Below are 20768 nucleotides of genomic sequence, written 5' to 3'. Positions count from 1 at the left end.
TCTTGTAGGGTCTCTCATTCCTCCTGAACCTCATCTTGACCTCCAGCTCCTCAATGTCGTTTCATAGTCTCCTAGGTTGTGGCTCTTCCTCTGGATTCATATTCTGCTCTTCGTTCTTTTTCCAGAGTTCTCCAGTTCAGCTGCCTGCTTACTCCCATCATCTTCATTCCTCCCACTATCATTCCTCATGCCCAGACCATCTCCTATACAGCTGAACGCCCCCTGGATGTCACACCCTTGGATCAGTTAAAAATGCTATCGCCCTGACACAAGCTCTACAGCTGGGCATCAGCCCTTTTAACACCTTACTCCCATTAGAAGCTAGTACAAACTTTCTCCCTCGAGGTTCCACTGCCAACTGCAGCTCTCTGTAGAAAAGCTCTTCTCCTCCAAAACTGAGAGTGTCCCCCATTTCACTCCTGTATCTCTCTTCTGCTCTTCTCTACAGGTGCTAACCTCCAAAAAAGCAGTGGGTCTCCTTACTGTCAAGGCCTGCTCTTTCATATCTGCCCCTTCCTGTGGCCTCAGTCTTCTTGAAACCTCGGACATGGTCCATCCTCTACTATTTTCAAGTTAAAACATTACATTTCTGCTGCACACAGGCTGTGTGGAAAGAGAACTATGTGACCCTGGGCAAGCCACTTAACCCCATAACCCCAATTGCCTCAGCAAAAAAAAAAAAAAAAAAAAAAAAAAAAAAAAAAAAAAAAAAAAAAAAAAAAGATATTCCAAAAGACAAAAGCCATAGGTTTACTTAAATAAATAAAAAAAAAAAATTTACTCTGCAAGGCAGATAATAACTATACAGTGTGTGAGTGTGTGTGTGTGGAGAGAGGGGAGATATGGACCTTTCATGGATTAGAGGATTTTGAAACATTTCTGATGAAAGGAAATGAGTATGCAATCTCAAGTAACAACACAAGAATGAAGAGGAACTTGGAAAGATATATTTTATTTGAGTCATTGGAAATGGCTATATGATGATGAAGAGTTAAGTAGAAACAAATATTTCTGCAGAACTATAATGAATTTAGAGTAAGTTTAAATAAAACACCAGGAGACTTTGAGTTCTCTCTGATGTTTTGAAAAGACAAAACAGAAAGGAAGGTAAAAAGAATGTTATGTTAAAAAGGAGGAAGTAGCTGAAACTTGCATTTTGTCATAAATGTAATGGATGAGAAGAGCAGAGAAACAAGGAGGAAGAAGTTGGAGGTGGAGGCATATGATGAAATTCTCTTAGCTGAGACAAACAAAAGTTAAATGTAAAACAATCTGGTGCAGAAACACAACAAACTGAACAAGAAAGAAATGAGGATAGTTGAAAGGAGTTAAAAGTAAATATAATATTAAGAAGGGAACAGTCTCAAACAAAACAAAATAACTGACCCTAAATGAAGGATTAAAAGAAGGAAAAAAGCCTAAATGGTAAAAGATAATTTTAGATTGCTTCTTAGTTGGAGAAGTGCTGAACAGATAATATGTGAATGTCACAAAACATTATTGTGCCATAAACAATGACACAATATTGCTTCAAATAATTTTAGGTAGTATAAACTGATACAAAATGAAGGGAGCACAATCAGGAGAACAACTAATACAAGGGCAACAAGATTATAAAGAAATACAACTTTGAAAAGTTAAAAACTATCTCATTTAATGCTATGGCCAACCATAGGTCTTCAAAGGACCTATGATAAAGTATGTTACACTCCTCCAGACAGAAAGGTGATGGTATGACTCAAGGTACATTTCTGACTTGGCTAGTGTGTGGATTTGTTTTGCTTGATTAGTCTTGTCACAGATTTTGGGCTTTTTTTCCCTTCTCTTGGTTTTTGAGGACAAGGGGAGGTTAGTTACTGATAGCAAAAAAAGTAGGTTGCTGAAACATTTTTTTTAAATGAAGAGCAAAAGTTCAGAAAGAAGTATAGATAAGCAAGACAGTTTTTAAATTAATAGGTGTAATTTATTAAATGATTTTTAAAAGTAGTATAAAATGGAAATTCATGAAACTATGAATTTTTTTTTGTTCTGTTATATATTATGCTGTGATACTCTTTTTTTATGTTCAGAATTAATTATTTTTCGAAGATTATATGTATGGCCTTTTAAAGATTACATGCAGGGCTACCTCTATAGACATCTTTATAGAGATTAGAATGATGCCAAGGAATTCTGAGATGAAGAAACAGAGAAAGGAACAATAGCACGATGGACTTGGAAACATTTTTTTTTCCAGGAAAGTAACAAGTTAGATTCTAAACTGAAAGTGAGATAAATAGTTGTGGGAGACTTGATTAAAAAAAAAAAGATAGAAAATGTGGAATACCTTCTATGGATGGTGGAATAAAGAATCAATTAGGGATCAAATGCTCGTGGATAGTTCGAGCAAATATAATAAAGATGAAAATACTACCTAAATAAATCTATTAGCAATAAATTGCTAAACCAATCAAACTTCCAGGAAACTATTTTACTGACCTAGAAAAAAATAACAACAAAATTCATCTGGAAGAACAAAAGGTCAAGAATTTCAAGGGAACTAATGAAAAAAAAAAAATCAAATGAAAGTGGCCTAGTTGTACCAGATCTAAAACTATATTATAAAGCAGCAGTCATCAAAACCATTTAGTAGTGGCTAAAAAATAGACTAGTTGATCAGTAGAATAGGGTTAGGTTCACAGCACAAAATAATCAATAACTATAGCAATGTAGTGTTTGACAAACCCAAAGACCCCAGCTTTGGGAATAAGAATTCATTGCTTGACAAAAACTGTTGGGAAAATTGGAAACTAGTATGGCAAAAAACTAGGCACTGACCCACACTTAATGCCTATATCAAGATAAGGTCAAAATGGGTTCATGATTTAGGCATAAAGAATGAGATTATAAATAAATTAGAGGAATATAGGATAGTTTACCTCTCAGACTTGTGGAAGAAGAAGGAATTTGTGACCAAGGAAAACTAGAGATCATTATTGATCACAAAATAGAAAATTTTGATTATATCAAATTAAAAAGCTTTTGTACAAACAAAACTAATGCAAACAAGATTAGAAGGGAAGCAATAAACTAGGAAAGCATTTTTATTTTATTGCTTTGGCTATTCATTCAACAAATAGGATCTAAAATTTATGATGTATAGTATAACTACTGATGTCATATTGATCATTTCCAGTAAAAAGGAAAATAAAAACCAATATTTAAAATATCAATCAACATGGAATCATAGTTACAAAGGGCTTTGAATGGAATGGCTTTGAATGTCATCATGTCATCTAATTCAAATATTAACACTAAATTTAGATAACTGACTTGTTTTACATAGCAAGAGGATGAGACACTTCAAGGAAGGGATAGCTAAAAGGGTTGCTATATAAAATTTATTGGATTATACAGTTTAAAATTTTACTGCAACTCAAAAACAGAAACATTAATTTGCATTGATATCAATACATTACTTGGAATTAAACACCCCTAAAAACACCTAGATCAATCAATATACCTTAAAAAATAAACTTTTCCCTAAAAGATTATAGTCCAAGGCAAAAAGGAAAAAGCATTAAATCATACTTGCCCTATGTACCAGTAACTGGCTCCTACATACCTGTTAATTCTTGCTCATCCATTCTAAAGCATGCTGATTTCATTGACATCTCTAGGACTCTAATACATCCATCATCTGATGCTAAGATCACTTTATCTGATGTACACCAGTCCACATCCAATATTCGAAACGTGACATTTCTTCCACTTCTTAAACTACTCACCATCTGAACCTTGAAAAATGAATGTAATGGTGACTCTCAGTATGATGAAGATGTGCACACTGAATCAACTGTTCTATGAAAAGCAACTGAAAACAGTAGCTATGGTAATTTATACATGGCAAACTTCAAATTACCTTGTCTTTTAGCATTCAAAGAGCTTATCCTTAGTCAGAATAGCCACTAAATGGCAGTTATACAATAGAGAGAATGTCTTATCTGGAGTGAAAAGGAACTATAAAATCAATATTTTTTTAGAATTGAAAGAATAAAAATCTGACATAATAAATCTGACAAAACATAGCTTTCATCAAATAATCATAAATATATATGTTGAAGTATCTATCACTTAGTAAAAAGGAAAGAGCTTCTTGTATTTACATTCTAGCTTTGCTAAATAAAAACAACATACAAGTATGGAAGAGAAAATAACAAAACAGATGCATACTTCTTTAGTATCCCAGACTTCAGCTCCATCATTATACATAGCTATTAATTTCTGGTTTCCTTTACCAGGAGCAAATCGGATCTTCCTCACCCAACTTCGGTGTGTTGGTATTCCTCTAACAAAATAAGCACAATTAATCCAAGTATATTAGATTTCTGAAAAGTATTTTTAAAAATTATCAGTACACTATCATAAACAGATCAGTGGTAGATTCTATTTCCCTAATAAGGAGACAATCACTTTAGTTAAAGGGATGACCATCCCTATGTGTAAAGAATATCACTACTCCCTCATAAAACTTCTGATCAAAGACATTTCCAAGAACAATGTTAAGGTATTATTAGCTCATATTCATTTCATCAGTTGACACAGTTGTGACAAAGCATAAAACTTAATGTTCATTCTTCTAGGAAAAATAATTCAGGTTACAAAATAAAATCTTTTGTATTTATTATACAAATTTAAAAGCTACTTTCTATATACCCTTGAATTCTCTGAACTAGAATTAAAATCTCAAAACACAAAACAAAAATAGTTTACATTTATTATACAAATTTAAAAATTACTTTCCATGTATCTGAGAATTTACTAAAAAATGAATAATTATAAATACCTAGATACTCTGGCTTTCAAATCCCAAAAATTTAGGTTTCCATCCACATCTCCAAGAACTAATGTATCACCTTTCCAAGCAATGCATGTAATACTACCCATGCTTCCCTGAGGGAAAAACAAAACAAACAAACAAAAAAAAACAAAGAAACATCATGTTTGTAGAACAATCACAAGGAAAATTTTTGAAAACTTTGATGATCCATTATGTGGTGGAAAAAAAAATAATTTAATAAAGTTTAAACAAAGATTATTTTTTTAACACAGTAATGGAAAGTATACCTAGAACCAGCAAATCCCTCAAAGAAAAGCTTCAATTATTAAACATCTACACAGCTCATAGATTTCCCTACTAAACAAAAAAAAAAAAAAAAAAAAAAAAAAAAAAAAAAGAGAGATCTATATAAATAGAAAGATCAGTTTCTGGCCTTTAAGTTTGAAGAAGGAAATGACTCTTCCTTAAGATAGGGTGAAGGAAAAGTAAAACAATTTACCACTTCATACTTTGTTACCTTATAAACTCAAAACTATCCATGAAATATGATCTACACCAAAAATAAAAAGTGAAAATCAAATCCATCTTAAGGGCAAACTAAAAAACAGGTTTTATGAATGTAAAAGATATTTAACTGACAAAAATATATATAAAATTTGGTGGTGTCATATCTTCTAGGGAACTGCTAGCTTATTGCAAAGATAATCTAATGGAGAGAACTTGTGTCATTAAATCTTTCCAGCCAACTCTCAAAAGAGCCTCAAGTGAGTAAGCAACAAAGCCCCAAACTAAAACTAAACAAAGAAACAGTTTCACTAAGTTTTTTTTGAAAGAACTAAAACATGTTTAAGAAAAGAAATGTATTTGTATGTGTCATTTAACCTATGCAAATCCATGGTTTTGATTAACACTTTCAAGGCTTAGAAGCCTTCCCAAGTTTTCAGTTACAAGTAGTTTTCCAAGCTGACTGACTTACTACTAGCTAATTTACACAGGATTCCCAAGTTGTGAGAAAAGGAAAACCTAGTAGTAGCATTTAGCCAGCACATAAAAAAGCTACCTCAAAATATATACGAGGGCAGTTAGCTGGCACACTGAATAAAGCACCAGCCTTGAAGTCAGGAAGACCCGAGTTCAAATCAGACCTCAGACACTTAATACTTCCTAGCTCTATGACCCCGGGCAAATCACTTAAACCCCAATTGCCTCAGCAAAACACACATACACATACACATACACACACACACACACACACACACACACACAAAATGTTAAAAGATATCAACAAGCAATTTAAAAGGTAATACCATTTTTATTAAATGGTGTTCTTAATAACCTGGTAAATTATGATACTCAGATAGCCTTGGTTTTTGTTTCCTGGGTATATTAATATAACAAAACTAAGAATTTCTTTTTTTTTTTTTAAACAGACTTTTCAATAATAAAAAGAGAAAATAAGTTTAAAAGTATCAAATGTTATCTTGTATAAGTTCCCCAAACTAGAATATTAAAATATGTATTTTTCATTTTATATTTCCTTGGTACTAATGATGGGGGGAAGCCTGAAACTGTCCTTTAATATAATTATTAAATGATTTTTTGTCAAATATCCATTTGCAATATATAAAGTTCAAAAATTAAGATATATGTTTTGTTACTTTTTAGGAGTATTATATTCTCATATTCTCTTCCACCTTAAAATAAAACTTGTACATCTCTGGGTTATTAAAAATATACCAAAATTTCCCCTTATTTTAGTCTACTTTGCTTTAGTCTGAAGCTTTGAAATGAAATCAAGTGTGGAAAAGTTTCAATCCAAGAACACAATGTCAAAAGAAAAAATATTGAAAACTGGTCATTAAAATTTTATACTTTTATATTAAATTTAAAACATTCATTATCTAAATTCTACATCTTTACTCACTGAAAAATATTTTCATTTGATCTCAGAGAAATAAAAATGTCCAATTAAAATTACTTTTTCCTGCCTTGTTTATTCTACTTCCAAACCATTTTCCTCTAAATAGCTGCTCTAATCAGAGGCTGGGCCCTAAAAAGCTAGTCATTCTTTGATAAAGCTATTATTATCTGAGCAATAAGGCAACCTGTTAGACCAGGGAATAGAGGGATTTTTGAAACCACTTTGACTTCTGGCCTACACAAAGAGAGATATAAATAAACAAAGTTTTGTTATCTCAGATAACCTGAATTTCTACTGTAAAAAAAAGGATGACATGTAAAGAAATTTGAATTTCTTGTTGTTACATAATGGTTCAAGAAACTCTTTAATTCCAAATAGTAACTAAATTACTACATTTCATTAAATTGCATTTACATTCTACTTCCAAATAAAGTAGCACCGAAATAAAAAGCATGGCTACAATTCTGAGAGGAAATCAATGTAGTATGTCAGGGATTCCCTTCATATTAAAAACTAAAAGTACTAAGTGCTATTTAGCTACTGAGGTTGACAAAAAGTAAGCAAAGATTAAAGTGATTCCTCTACCCACTGCTGTTTAAGATTTTTATTCTTTCCTTCAATTATGCAAGTAATTTAACAATTTTGACAGCTGAGTTAAAATCTGGGTTCTGGCATTTCCTAATTAGGTGGTTCCAGGCAAGGCATTTAACTTTTATTTACCTCAGTTTCCTCATCTATACTATGGGGATAATAATAGCACTGATCTTCAAAGTATTGTTGTAAAAATCAAATGAGATTATATTTGTAAAGTCCTTAGCACAGTGCATGACATATGGTAGATGGTATATAAATGTTAACTTGTGGTTATTATTATGGCTGCTCATGTGATTTCCTCAGTCCTTCTAACACCTTTAAGGAAGAAGACTAGGACAGCAAGAATAATGACTCATTTCCCTAGTGCTTCAAGGCTACTCCCCTTATTTGATATCTTATGAAATTAAGGACCAGAGAAGTTAAATGACTTAGCCATTATAACATAACATAATTATAACATAAGTGTTCTTTCTACTATGCTACCCTACCTTTGTTTTAATGGAGATAGAAAATTCAAGAATTTTTTGGTTCCAAATAAATCCATGTAGTTGATATTGTAATGGCTATTAAATTATTTAGGGCTTATAACATGAAAAATTAACCTAGAAAATAGTGTCAAGACAAATCATTTTTCTGGGGTTTCTCAGATTAAATTTGAATATGTAGATGAACATTTAGGGGGAAAAAAAGGATTATATCATCAAATGGGGAAAAAAAAAAATTAGTATAGTTGGGAAGACCCCTGGTACAGTCTAAACTCTAAAATCAATCAAATTGGGGTGACTGTGGAGGACCTGGACTCTGAAAAGGTATACTTGAATCAAGGACAGCAAAGTGCTTATAGTTAAGCATCTACTCAGTGTGAGATAATGGTTCTCTAAATATATACTTTATGATATGGTGATGTAATGGCACTGCTCAGTGTGCTGTAGTGATGTAATCTTACTGAGGTATTTAAGGGAGTCTCAGACACAGAAAGAGTCTCTCTCAGTCACAGACACAGAGAAGACTTAAGACTCCAGATTCTAGATCGGGATGTGTCAAATGTATGTGGCTGTACCCTAGAGAACTTTTAAATTTAGCTCTTTATACTATTAATTTTTTGATAAATATTAATTGGCTCTGGCAGACAGGTTTTATAACCCACCAGAAGGGCAGTATCCAGTGCCATCAGCTCCACCATCTTTAGATAATCTCCAGGTGATGTGGAGAGACCCAAAAAATGGTGCATGGAAGGGATTCTGCTTGGGGGAGAGGGTCTGCTTTTCTCTCTAGGGTGGAGAAGGTATCACATGGGTGCCAACAAGCCGTATTCACCTTGTCCATCTGAGAGAGATGGAGCAGACCCTTGAAATGAAGGAGAAGACCCAAGAAACATCGGGTGGTTCTGTCTCTGTGCCCACCACTGAAAAGAGAATGGCAGTTATGTCCTTTGACTCATGGACATCAAAAATTGTTAATGAAACTGATGCAGGACTTCAAAACCCTCAGAAATCATTTGATTCTCTGAGACATGTTAAGACTGTTGCAGGACTTGAAAGCCCTCAGGGATCACTGGATTCCCTGAGACATGATACGACTGTTGCAGGACTTCATAACTTGCAGGAATTCATTGGATTCCCTGACATGAAGCAACGGACAATAGATTGGTTTGAGACTATCTCCTGGCAGCTAAAGGAGGCATATGTGTGATTGTTATTTATATACTCTCCTTCTAGGACTTATGGACCTGTCTATTCACATTGGTTGTTATATCACCATGTTGATTCATGTTGTTTGCTACATCACTACTAGCCTGAGTTATATTACTATGTGCTAGTGTAATACCTCCCATGCTGATGGATTTATGTATAGCTGTTTCAATTTCAGCCCAGAGGAAACCTGCTAACAATATCTGGTTTGACTCCCCATTTCCCTTTAGTATTTTCACCTCCCTTCTTGAGAAGTCTGAAAGGGCATGATTACCTGTATTCTAAAACAAAACAAAACAAAACAAAAATAGGAGATGTAGAGGGAGACTATGAGATGTAGAGGGCTGGGACTCTGAAAAGGTATTCTTGAATCAAGGACAGTAGAGTGCTTATAGTTAAGCACCTATTCAGTGTGAGATAATAGTTCTCTAAACATATACTTAATGTGATATGGTGATATAATGGTTGCGCATGCTCAGTGTACTATAGTGATATAATCATATTGAGGTATTTAAGGGAGTCTCAGACACAGAAAGAGTCTCTCTCAGACACAGACACAGAAGACTCTCAGACACAGACACAGAGAAGACTTCAGGCTTCAGGCTCCAGACTCCAGATCCCAGGCTCCATCATTGACCAGCCTTGTGGTGTCTCTTCTGCTTCCTTCACTCTTCCACTAAGATCAAGGACTCGGGCTGGTCTGAGAACCTCCAGAAAGCTAGCCCAGACATTACAGGTGACTGTGAGCAATTCACTTCCATTATCTGGGGCTCAGCTGCCCCACCATAAAAATGGGATTAAACAATTATCGACAAACATCCATTCTAAGAGTATATTTTAAACAGCAACATTTATATGTATATTTTATGCATATTTTTCCTTCTATACTTTAAAAATTACCACATTTTGCTTCATTTTACAAAAAAGCTATTATTGAATTCTTCTGAAAGCTTTGAAAGACTAGCTTGCAAGATATAAGTAAAAACAAGAGAACCCCTGGTTTATCAGGAGCTAACCAGGCAAAGCAAGTGCCTTCAAGGCCATAAAAAGACAATACCAAAGGGAGTAAAAACGAGTTGAAAAAAAAAAACAAAAACAAAACTGAAATCTTAAAATAAAAGTACTTGACTGATTATCATCAGAAATAATATTACATTTTAATTGCTTTAAGAGCTTAAATGACAACTATGATCATTTTATTCTTTTTGTCCCCCCAGAACAGCGCTTTAGACAGAGTAGGAAAGAACTTAAATGCTGCTGATAATCACACAATTCATTCCCTCCTCACCTTTATATCTCTTAGAATTCCTCCAAAGTTCAATTCAAAGCCATCATAGACAAAAGACTTCTCATCTCACAGCTACTAATGCTTCCCTTGCCCCACCTTGAAATAAATGACCTCAATTATATTTTTCATTTACTTAGTCTTCCAACAGAATAGAGCCCCTTAAAGGAGGACAATATTTCATTTTTGTTTTTCTGTCCCCATTACCTTGCATAGCACTTGAAAGATATGAGACACCTAATACAAGTTTACTGATTGATTAAAAGTGTACTTTCCTTCATGATCAAGTTTAGTCATTTACAATTTAAAAAAAAAGAAATTTCCTAAAATAACTTTTTCAATTTTATAATTATGATTGTTTACTAAACATAAAATGGAGTAAGTTTTGGCAACTATTTTCAACTATGAAATGAAAATTGAGAACAAGTGTTTGACTTACATCTGGAGGAATTCGAGCACTGTCTTTTACTGAATTGCCTTCAACTGTGAGATGATAAACTTGCCCATCACTATCAGTAAATACAAAATGCTCCCGGGCAGAGATGTTCTGGCTCAGTTCAGATTTACTTTCTGCTTCCTGCAACAAGCTTTGGGATAGAAATAAGATAAAATCAATTCTTTTTTTATAATGTGACATCAACAATTAAAAAAAAAAAAGTGAAACCATATGTAAATGAATTCCTGCCCATCATCATTATTAAGGAATAGTCATATCATGATAGGAAAGCTAGCTACTAAAACACTTTAACCGATGAATTTTGATTATTACTGGTACCATCCTGAATGTTTCTGGCAGATATGAAAATACCTCACACTAAACAGCTTTGATGAAAAGTTTAATAACCATCTATTGGACATTTTGTAGAAATGACTGATCCCTGTTCAAGTTGGATTAAATAGTTTCTGAGATTCCTTGTGAGTTTGAGACTGTGAAATTAAGTGCTAGCATAACTATATAATCTTCTCTGAATCTTTTGGTTTGCCCCAAAGGGAAATGGGTGGGGATGACTGCATCCTATCCCATGGGGCTTTCTCAAAGAGATGTTTCAATTTATAAGGTTAAAAAAAAATGAAATAAATATAGTTGTAATAGTTTCCTTAATATAACATTAACTGTTTATTAATATGTTAAACATAGTAAATATATAAACCACAAAGTAAAAAAAATTTAATTAAAATAAGTGTATATATGGCTAGATAGGATATGTAAGCTATAAATAACTTCCATTAAAATTCTATTGATGCTTCCTCCTGACAAAAAAGTCAAAAGTATGGCCATTGATAAATTCCCATAAACTACATGCAGACAGATCAGTTATTCCTGAAAGAATGTCCACTCATGAAAGCATATATCATTTTATAATATTACTTATAACATTACCTCTTGAAGTAATAAAGTATGAATTAAATATTATATAACTTTAAAAAATAAATTTTCAAATTCATGACAACTAGCAAAATTTGTCTTAGATACATCATTTCATCAATGTAAGTATCCCTGATAGTGAGATAGATTGTAACTTATCACTTCACCTTACCTGACTCTTCTCCATGCTTTTCTTCAGCCAATCTTCAACAGACCTATCTAAACACTGCTGCTTCCTTCTGGTTTTCTGAATGTTTTGGGCACCAATGCAATATCCAAATTGTTTGTTACCTATACTTTTTCTCCATGATTGATTTTGTAAGCAGACTTTCACACTTAACTGCAAGCTAGTTATTATTGTCAATAACTTGAAATCTACCAATGTCTACCACACGTTTTTCATTGGACCTCTGCAATTTTTGCTACTTTTGAGATTCGGGTGTTTCATGATTCATAGCCATACATCAAAAACAAAAGAGTGGTGTAAAAAATGGCAGAATTTCACTTCAATGGATGACCACAGTCAAAAAAATTATGACCTATTGCCAACCTTTCCGTGGTAAAATTTTTTTGTACTTTGTAGGCTTATACTTGCAGCATTTCCAGGTTGGTGGTATTTCCACACTTGCAGCATTTTCAGCTATAAGAATCAGCATTCTCCTGGCAAAGCATTTGAAACATTAATATTGGTTCCCCCCTCCTCACACAATTGGGATAAATAGTATTTTGGAAAAACAGCTTTGGAAAATTCAAAGTACTATACAAAAGAATATTGTTATTATAATTCTCAATAGTTTTTGCCCTCTTGATAAAGGACATAATTTTTGATGCAAGGTTTTGACAAATTGTTTTTGTTTGCTTTTATAATCACTAAATTAAAATCAGGTCCCAGGAAAAATTCAAATTTGCAATGAACAAAACTCATCTTGTTTGTCATAATCTCCTCTAGTTTTAAGGTTTGTTGAAAGCATATATGTATGACTATAGCTCTCTAACCTAAATGTAACAATATATCAATGTTGATCTTGATTGCAACAAAAAAAAAATTAATTGAAACACAAACAAGTCCCCACTAAAGTAATAATAAGAGCTACATTATTAAGACTTTCCCCCAAGAGTTTATTATGTTTACATGTATTTGGAAAATGTTTTCCTACATCTTTATACCATAATGAAATTTCAGATGGTATATACTATACATCAACCATATTAATCAATATTGTTTTAAATTATTTAAAGTAATTATAAAGTATAAGGTTGGGATATTGCTACGGTATAGGAAATGATGAGTTGGTACATTTAGGAAAATCTGAAAAGACTTATGAAGAAAGATATCATCCACTTTCTGGAAAACAGAGGACAAGATGGACACAAATGTGTATGTGTATATATGTGCATGATTACAAATAACTCTCTCTCTCTCTCTCTATTTATATATATATATATATATATATATATATATGTGTGTGTGTGTGTGTGTGTGTATTTGTGTCTCTACCCACACTTAATTGTAACCTTCTTGGGGAAGGGGGAAAAAGAATAAAGTAAAAAGTACATAGCAGAGAACAAAAGAAAACCTACAAAGAAGCAAAGAAATGATGGAGAGCTCTAAACACAATACACAATATTCATTATAAAGGCTTTCTTGAAATGGAAATTTACTGCAATACATTTTGAATCCTCTCATGTTTTGCTCTGCACATGACAATACTTCTCTTTTTTTCTTTTTCTATCTGGCAAGCAAAAGCAGTGAAGATTAAGGAAAAATGTGTATGAAGATTTTTAAAATTCATTCATTATGTGGGCAGATTACAGAATGAATTAAATAGTCAATCAATTAAATAAAATACTCTAGGATGAAATAAAGTATGTAATTCAAATGTATCTTTAAATATATATAATGATTAATATATAATGATTTAAATATATATATAATAATATATAGGAAAAAATGTATGAGACAATGAATCCTACCTAATCACAGAAGATTCTACAGTACTAAGTTCTGCATCAGAAACTACAGTTTGTCGGGCCATAGCCTCACGAGTAGCAAGTTGTTTCTTTCTTAAACTCTTCAAATTGTGAGAAGGTGACCATTCCTGTCAGGAAATTGGATATGAGAAATGTTACACATTGCCTTATTTATACAGATACTAGAAAAGCTTTGTATGCCTATCCTTGACATGTTTACTTATTACTTTTTTTTTAAAAAAGAATTCAAAACTTTCTATTTTGGCTTTATAACCACTGATTTATGTAATGAGCATTTATTAACTATTTGCTATGAGGCAAACACTGTGCTAAACAGCTGAGGATTACAAAGTAATCCAAACTACCTCATCCACAAAGAGTTCATAAAATAATGGAGGAGATAACATGCAAACAATTATGTGTAAATCAGAATTAATAATAATTATTATATAGAGAGATATATGTAATAATAAGGCTTCTTACAGATGATGGGATTTAAGCTGAGAATTGAAGGAGACCAAAGAAAAGACAAGGAAATCCGACACAGAATTCCAAGCATGGGGGACAATCAGTAAAAATGCTCAGAGACTGAATATAAAATCATATGTTCAGAAAACCAAGTAGGCCAAGCATGTGAAGAAAATGAAGTACAAGAAAACAGGAAGATAGGAAAGGGGTAAAATGCAAAGGGCTCTAAAAATCAAACAAAGAATTGTATATTTGACTGGAGGTTAAAGGGAGCCTTCTGGATAAGGGAGTGACAAGGTCAGAACCATGCTTTAGGAAGATCAATTTTATAGCGGAGCGAAGGATAGAGTGGAGTGTGCAGAAATTTTTAGCAGGTAGACCAACGCTTACTGCAATAGTCCAAAAATGAAGAGATAAGAGTTTAAACTAGGGTAAAGACAGTGTTAAGGAGAAAGGGAGCATACATAAGATAAATTACAAAATTAGAAACTACAGATTTTGGCAACAGATTGGCTAGGGGAGGATAAGAATGAGAAGTCAAGGATGACAACTAGGTTGAAAGCCTGAATCACTGGGGAAAACAATGATAGTATATATTATTCACAATTGGAAATTCAATTTATTTATAGAAAAATAAACTGCATCATGAATTTAAGTAACAACACAAAATATAAATATTTCCTACATAGAAGTCCAATCACCTTGTTAACTATACAGTTATAAATGCAATTGCTTACCAAAGCAGTTATTGTGGGAAAATTTTTTGACATTTCTCTCAAGAGTGTGCAGGTTCTGATATCCCATAACTCCAGGGGTTTATCTTTGAATACAATTGCCAAATATTGTCTATAACAAATTAAATCATTAAATCACCACTTACTGATATAAAAATTCTTAACATTACTGAATAGAAATATATAAGTAAAATACAAAATAAGTTAAGTTCAATAGTCTTTAAAAATAACTGCAATGATTAACATTATTACAAACTCATTAATACTGAAGGTAAATTTGTAACTCAAAGAGTGACTTTCAAAAGTACTTTGTACCTAATATAGAGAATGGGTGATCATGCATTTATTAAGAACTTATTGTGTCCCAAGTATATGGGATTCAAATTAAAAAGCAAGAACAGTTCTTACTCTCAAGAAGCTTATATCTGAAGGAAAGAAGACATTTTGGAAACTGTTAGCAAGGCAGGGACACTTTAATTATGAATTCACAGGGACAACAGGGAGCTAAACTAACACCTTCTATCCAATATTTGACCGTAATTCCACAACTAAAGAAGGAACCAATGAGCCTTTATGTGATTATGTGATATTTGATTATGAGGTTTCCCTTGCCCCCTTCTTAAAGCATTCAAAACTTGTGGAAATTTAGAACTGTAGAATTTGCTTACAGCAAATAATGAGGTACCACACAGGGGGATTATGATAGAAGTTATCAAAAAAGAACAGTAAAGATAGGGCTATTGTTTTTAAACTAAGATAATAAAAAGACCAAATCTTCCTAATGATTACCATTCCATAGAATGAAAAATTTTGAGAAACATAATATGCTCTGTGATAAAATTACAAAACAATTAATTTTTTTTCTAAAGGATTCTGGTAATATAACAAATAGGTTCTTTAGGCTCTTGCTATATTCATAATGACATTAATATAGATCTAACTATAATAGCACAAGAGCTTGCTCAGGCTGACATACTTACTTCAAATGAGACACTTTAATCATTTCAATGGCTGGCTCATCATTGCCCCTCTCACCACGAAATGCAATGCTTCTGCCTGTGACACATATATGTTTATGGAAAAAAGTCTAGACAATATAAAAGACTTACAAGAAATTAAGTCAATATAAAAGGCTAGTCAGATCCTTCCTTATCTCTGCTTTTCTTTGCTCATTCTATTTTTCTGTTACTAAAATTTCTACTTCCTAAAAAAAGTAATAGTGGCAACATAAAAACTGAGAGGATTCAAACTACCTAAATTAAATATCTAAAGAGAAATAAATTGTCATGGAAAACAAGGTCTTCATATTTTCTTTGGTTTTCAAAATTTAATTTCTAAGTTTTGTAAAAATTTCAAAGTATGGGGCAGCTAGGTGGTGCAGTGGATAGAATACCAGCCCTAATTTCAGGAGAACCTGAATTCAAATTTGGTCTCAGACACTTAACATTTCCTAGCTGTGTGACCCTGGGCAAGTAAATTAACCCCGATTGCCTCAGAAAAAAAAACACTCAAAGTGCTTATTATAACTCATCACCATAAAAAATATTTACCTATCAACTAAAATATATAAAGTTCTTATACTTTCAAAGCTGTATCTAGGAAAAACTTTTTTTTTTAATTTCATGCCTCTATTGGTTTTGTGGTTTCTTTTCTTATGTTCAATTTACTAATATAAAACATTTTAACATGACCCTACCTATAATTTTCTATATATCTTAAATTATACTTATATAAGTGTTAAATTTTAATGCAATTATCTTTATTTGCTACTAAAACTTCTAAAGGACAGTTTTGTTTTACAGTATTAGAATTAAAACTATCAGAAAATCAAACATTTGAAAGTCAAAAAGGGACCTCATATTCTATCTGGTCAAAATCATATACCTCAGTGTAACATATCTAACAAAATGTTTTATCTAGAAGACTCCAAGGAGATGGGACTTACTATCTCCTGAAGCAACCTGTTCCATTTTTCAAGATTTTCCTGACATGATGATGAATGTAGCCTCCCTCTACCTTCCACTCACTTTTTTTCACTCTCCCAACAAGGGGTAAAATAAATTTAATCCCTCTTTCATATGACAGCATTTCAAACATTTAAGGAGAGCTATCATATGCCTTCTAAGAATTATCTTCTCCAAGTTACATATGGATGTGAATTGAGGAGATGGGGGTGGGAGAAAGTGAGAGAGAAAATCAGAAATACAAACCTGTTGGAAGATCAACCAGCTGTAATTCATTTCTCACTAATCCCAAGTTGTTAGGTGTTGAGGTGGCAAATGAAAGAAAACCAGTCAAACTTGTCCATTCAATACCTCTATAGAAATTTCAAACAGAGAGATTTGATATTTAAAGTTAGAAAAACAATTTGGAAATAATTTTTTACCCAACAGCAAACACATACACATAGAGACAAAGATACACATACACACTTCATCCCCCTTATATATAAATAAATCCCATTAACACTAATATTCCAAAATGGTATGAGCTTATTTCTAATCAAAATTATACCTCTATATGTAACAATAAAATATCTCCATCATTAAGTCCATAGTGGTCAAGACATAGAAAGCACCATGAAAGTCACTACATTTTTCAGTGGAGATTCTAGTCAGGAAACTGCCAGGAACTCCCAATTGCTTAAAAAAAGAACATTTTCTTGAAATATTCAGAATAGGATGCTGAAATTTGATAAAATTGGGAATCTTACTGAAATGAAGCAGTTGGCTAATATGAAAGTTAAAGAAGAAATACAAAATGTGTGATAAAATTTTCATAAGACTAAATAAAGTTTTCAAAGAGAAATAGGGTCATAAAGAGTCAGAAGAGTCCTAACCAAGGCTTTGGAACTGAACAAAAAAGCTCATGGTGATAAACCGAGATGAAATTTAAAATGCTTTGTTAAGAAATAGGTCATACACGTGTAAAGGACCTGAGACAATCTACAACACTCAGGTTTTTCAAAAGAATTGGAGAGTCCTTGTAAGCAGCTAATCAAGCCAATTAAGTGCACCTTATGGATTGGAAGCTTTGGGTGGTCTGGTCTGGATTGGGGTGGGGGGGTGGGGTGAGAATGGTTATATATCATGTGGCAGCTACATGAAGTTGGGAGTCTTAAGGGGGCTGAAGGTCTCTTTCACCAATCTAGCTGTCTATCTTGAGCAAGTAACTCTGTTTCTGGATCCTAGTTTCCTCATGGAAAGGGGGAAAAGAAAACGAACCTATAAACAACAAGGTGGTTGCTTTGTCTTGGTGCTGTAACATGTGGCATCAATATTACCCGATTTCTATATTAGTGACACAGACATCACCCTCACTTCAGTTTTCTATTCTTCTCCAAGGCCAATTTTCCTAAAAACATTGTTTTCCATTGTCCATTTCTTACACACGAATCTACAGTGGTCCCAACTGCATTAAAAAAAAAAAAAAAATCCTTTACCTGGCATAATTAATTTAACAGGCTCTTCTAAGTTTTCCCATTTCTGGTAGATTATCTATTTGTAAATTTGCCTTTGCTCACTGCTTTTCTTTTCCTTATCCAAGGAAAACATTTCCCTTGAAAATGAGTCACTTGGGGATTTATTTTGTCTATAAAATGCAAAATATCAGTCTTGTCTACAACAAATAAGCAATATCTGTATTTATGAGGGTCATCAGATATACTCAAACAAACCCAATACCAACAAGGGACTGTGTTAATTAACAGTGACCTCACTTCCTTAAATACTACATATTCCAATTGTGCAAACAATGAAACTCATGTCTGAAATCCATGGAAATAAAGAGTCTATGTAGCCCTCTCTCTGTAACATATAAATCTATATTTATGTGTTATATTTATATATATTTCATATTTATATAATAAATATATATTTGTTTTATTTAGAATTTCAGGAAGTAGAAAAATAAAGTAATGATCAGATGAAGGAATAAGTGGTTATGTCCTGTATCACAGCCAAAAATGAAAAGAAAAAGGGTCTTCCCCCTTTCTTCACTAGTTACCACTTTAAATGATGTGACTAATAAAATTTCTTGTTAACAAATCTTGTTAAATAGGCTTTACAAAAATACATTTTATATGGATTTTGTTTATATCCATGATGTTCTATTTCTAATTATTAGGGATAATCACAACTTAGCTACAGTTAGCTAAATAGCTATTTCTAGCTATGTATATTGCCAGACCTAATGGTTATTTTGGGGAAATGAAAGTATTTGATAATTTACTCTCATGAATATATACTATCACATTTAAGCAGTGGCTATTTGTGAAAGAAATTCTATGGCCTAACCATTCATTTACAAAGCAGCTAGAAAACCAAGTTAAGGTTATAATTCATCAAATTTATACTGATCTCAGCTTTTAGATATCAGAGCACACTATTCACAGGCAGCAGTTAGATCTGATTTGGGTCTTTCATAAATTAAGTGGGCTTTTAAAAGGGTTAGAGATTTTAAAAGTCAGGATTATTAATATATATTCTTCACCCCCCTTCTCCCATTGTAGCTCTTTCCATAGATATGCGTTAGAGTATAGACTAGAATTTCTTATTTAAGTATGAATCATATAGCACACCAACACCCAAAAAAAAAAAAAAAATTCACTTCTTGTTTATAAATGAATGTCAGGGTAAAAAAAAAAAAAAACAAGGATCAAAATGGTTTCAGTTCCTGTTCCTTGGTGACAAATACATTAGGTAAAAAGATAGCTACAAAAGCAAACTGGCAGTTTTTTATTCATTCCATGGAACACTCTATCTTGTCAAAGTTGATCATGCAGGATGAGTGAAGGTGAAGAGCAAATTTTTAAGCCTTTTCTATGTTTGCCCCCAAAACTTAGATGCCTTTTTTAAAAACACTGTTTGCTAGAACACGTACTTTATGACAAGAGCATAAAGCTGCTTTGGCTTCTTTGTACTAGACATGAGAAAACTAGTGCTTTTCATAGGATGTTGGCTTAGATAGGATTCTAGGAATATTTCGGGAATCTTCCTTGAGAAAGGAAGCCGAGATCCAAGGCAGGTGAGATAAGAAAGGAAAAATACAAACACAAGAAAACTAAACTAATGTTAGAAGCAACAGAGCATTATGCTGCAATCAAGATAAGATCACTAATTTCTTAGTTGTCTGAAAAATTGAAAAGACTGAAATAATACCATGAATAAGACCATTAAACTAATACAATAAAATATAAGATATCTCACAGTAAAAACAACTGACCTGAGAAACAGACTGAAGAGAAAAAAAAGTAAGAATCACTGGACTATCTAAAAACCATGATCAACAAGCGTTTAGACATTTCAAGAAATCTTAAAACTGTCCAAATGTCTTAGGACCAAGGGACAATGAACAGAGAAAGAATCTAATCACTTTCGAAAGGTCAAAATAAACACTCTTAGGAACATTACAGCCAGAATCCATAAACTGCAGGTAATAAGAAGTAAAGAACTCAAGTCCTGCTAAGTCACAGTAAGGATCACCCACATTTTTACTACTGCAAAGGAAAAGAAAGAGTGATATCCTAGAAGCCAAGAATAATTTACCCAGTAAAATTAGTATAATACTGTGAAAGGGGGGAGGGAAGAAATGGGTATTAACAGAGGACTTCCAAGCATTCCTGAAGATCAAAACTGCATAGAAACCTTGAACTTCAACCACAGAAGTCAAGAGGAACAGAACAAGATAAAGAAGAGTAATTATAAAGAACTAAAAGAAAAAGTGCTTACATTCTAATAAGGAGGGATGATATATGTGTCCTCCCTGAATCCTACCTTTATTAGGGGGTCATGGACAAAATTAATTAGAAAAGGAGGTGATTGTTATGTCTGGATAATGTTTTAAAAAGAATGGGAAGGGAAAAATAATACATTAAAGAAACAAAGGAAGAAGGTTAGGAAAGTTATCTCACATAGGAGG

The 20768-nt window shown here is 32.8% G+C and overlaps 1 protein-coding gene across 1 annotated transcript in view; it reads right to left on the bottom strand.

The window, feature by feature from the left end:
- Positions 1-20768, bottom strand: part of WDR11 (WD repeat domain 11) — a 68734-nt gene that overhangs the window by 19693 nt on the left and 28273 nt on the right. Inside the window, exons 12-19 of the mRNA XM_003755316.4 lie at positions 17060-17166; positions 15830-15905; positions 14853-14961; positions 13651-13775; positions 10750-10897; positions 4826-4932; positions 4213-4327; positions 3605-3776 (exon numbers count right to left, since the gene is read on the bottom strand). Of these exons, the coding sequence (XP_003755364.3) occupies positions 3605-3776; positions 4213-4327; positions 4826-4932; positions 10750-10897; positions 13651-13775; positions 14853-14961; positions 15830-15905; positions 17060-17166 (959 nt within the window). The remainder of the gene's footprint in view (positions 1-3604; positions 3777-4212; positions 4328-4825; positions 4933-10749; positions 10898-13650; positions 13776-14852; positions 14962-15829; positions 15906-17059; positions 17167-20768) is intronic.

Source organism: Sarcophilus harrisii, chromosome 2 (assembly GCF_902635505.1).
Source record: "Sarcophilus harrisii chromosome 2, mSarHar1.11, whole genome shotgun sequence".
Classification (NCBI taxonomy): Eukaryota; Metazoa; Chordata; class Mammalia; order Dasyuromorphia; family Dasyuridae; genus Sarcophilus; species Sarcophilus harrisii.
This window is presented reverse-complemented; position numbering and strand designations above follow the sequence as displayed.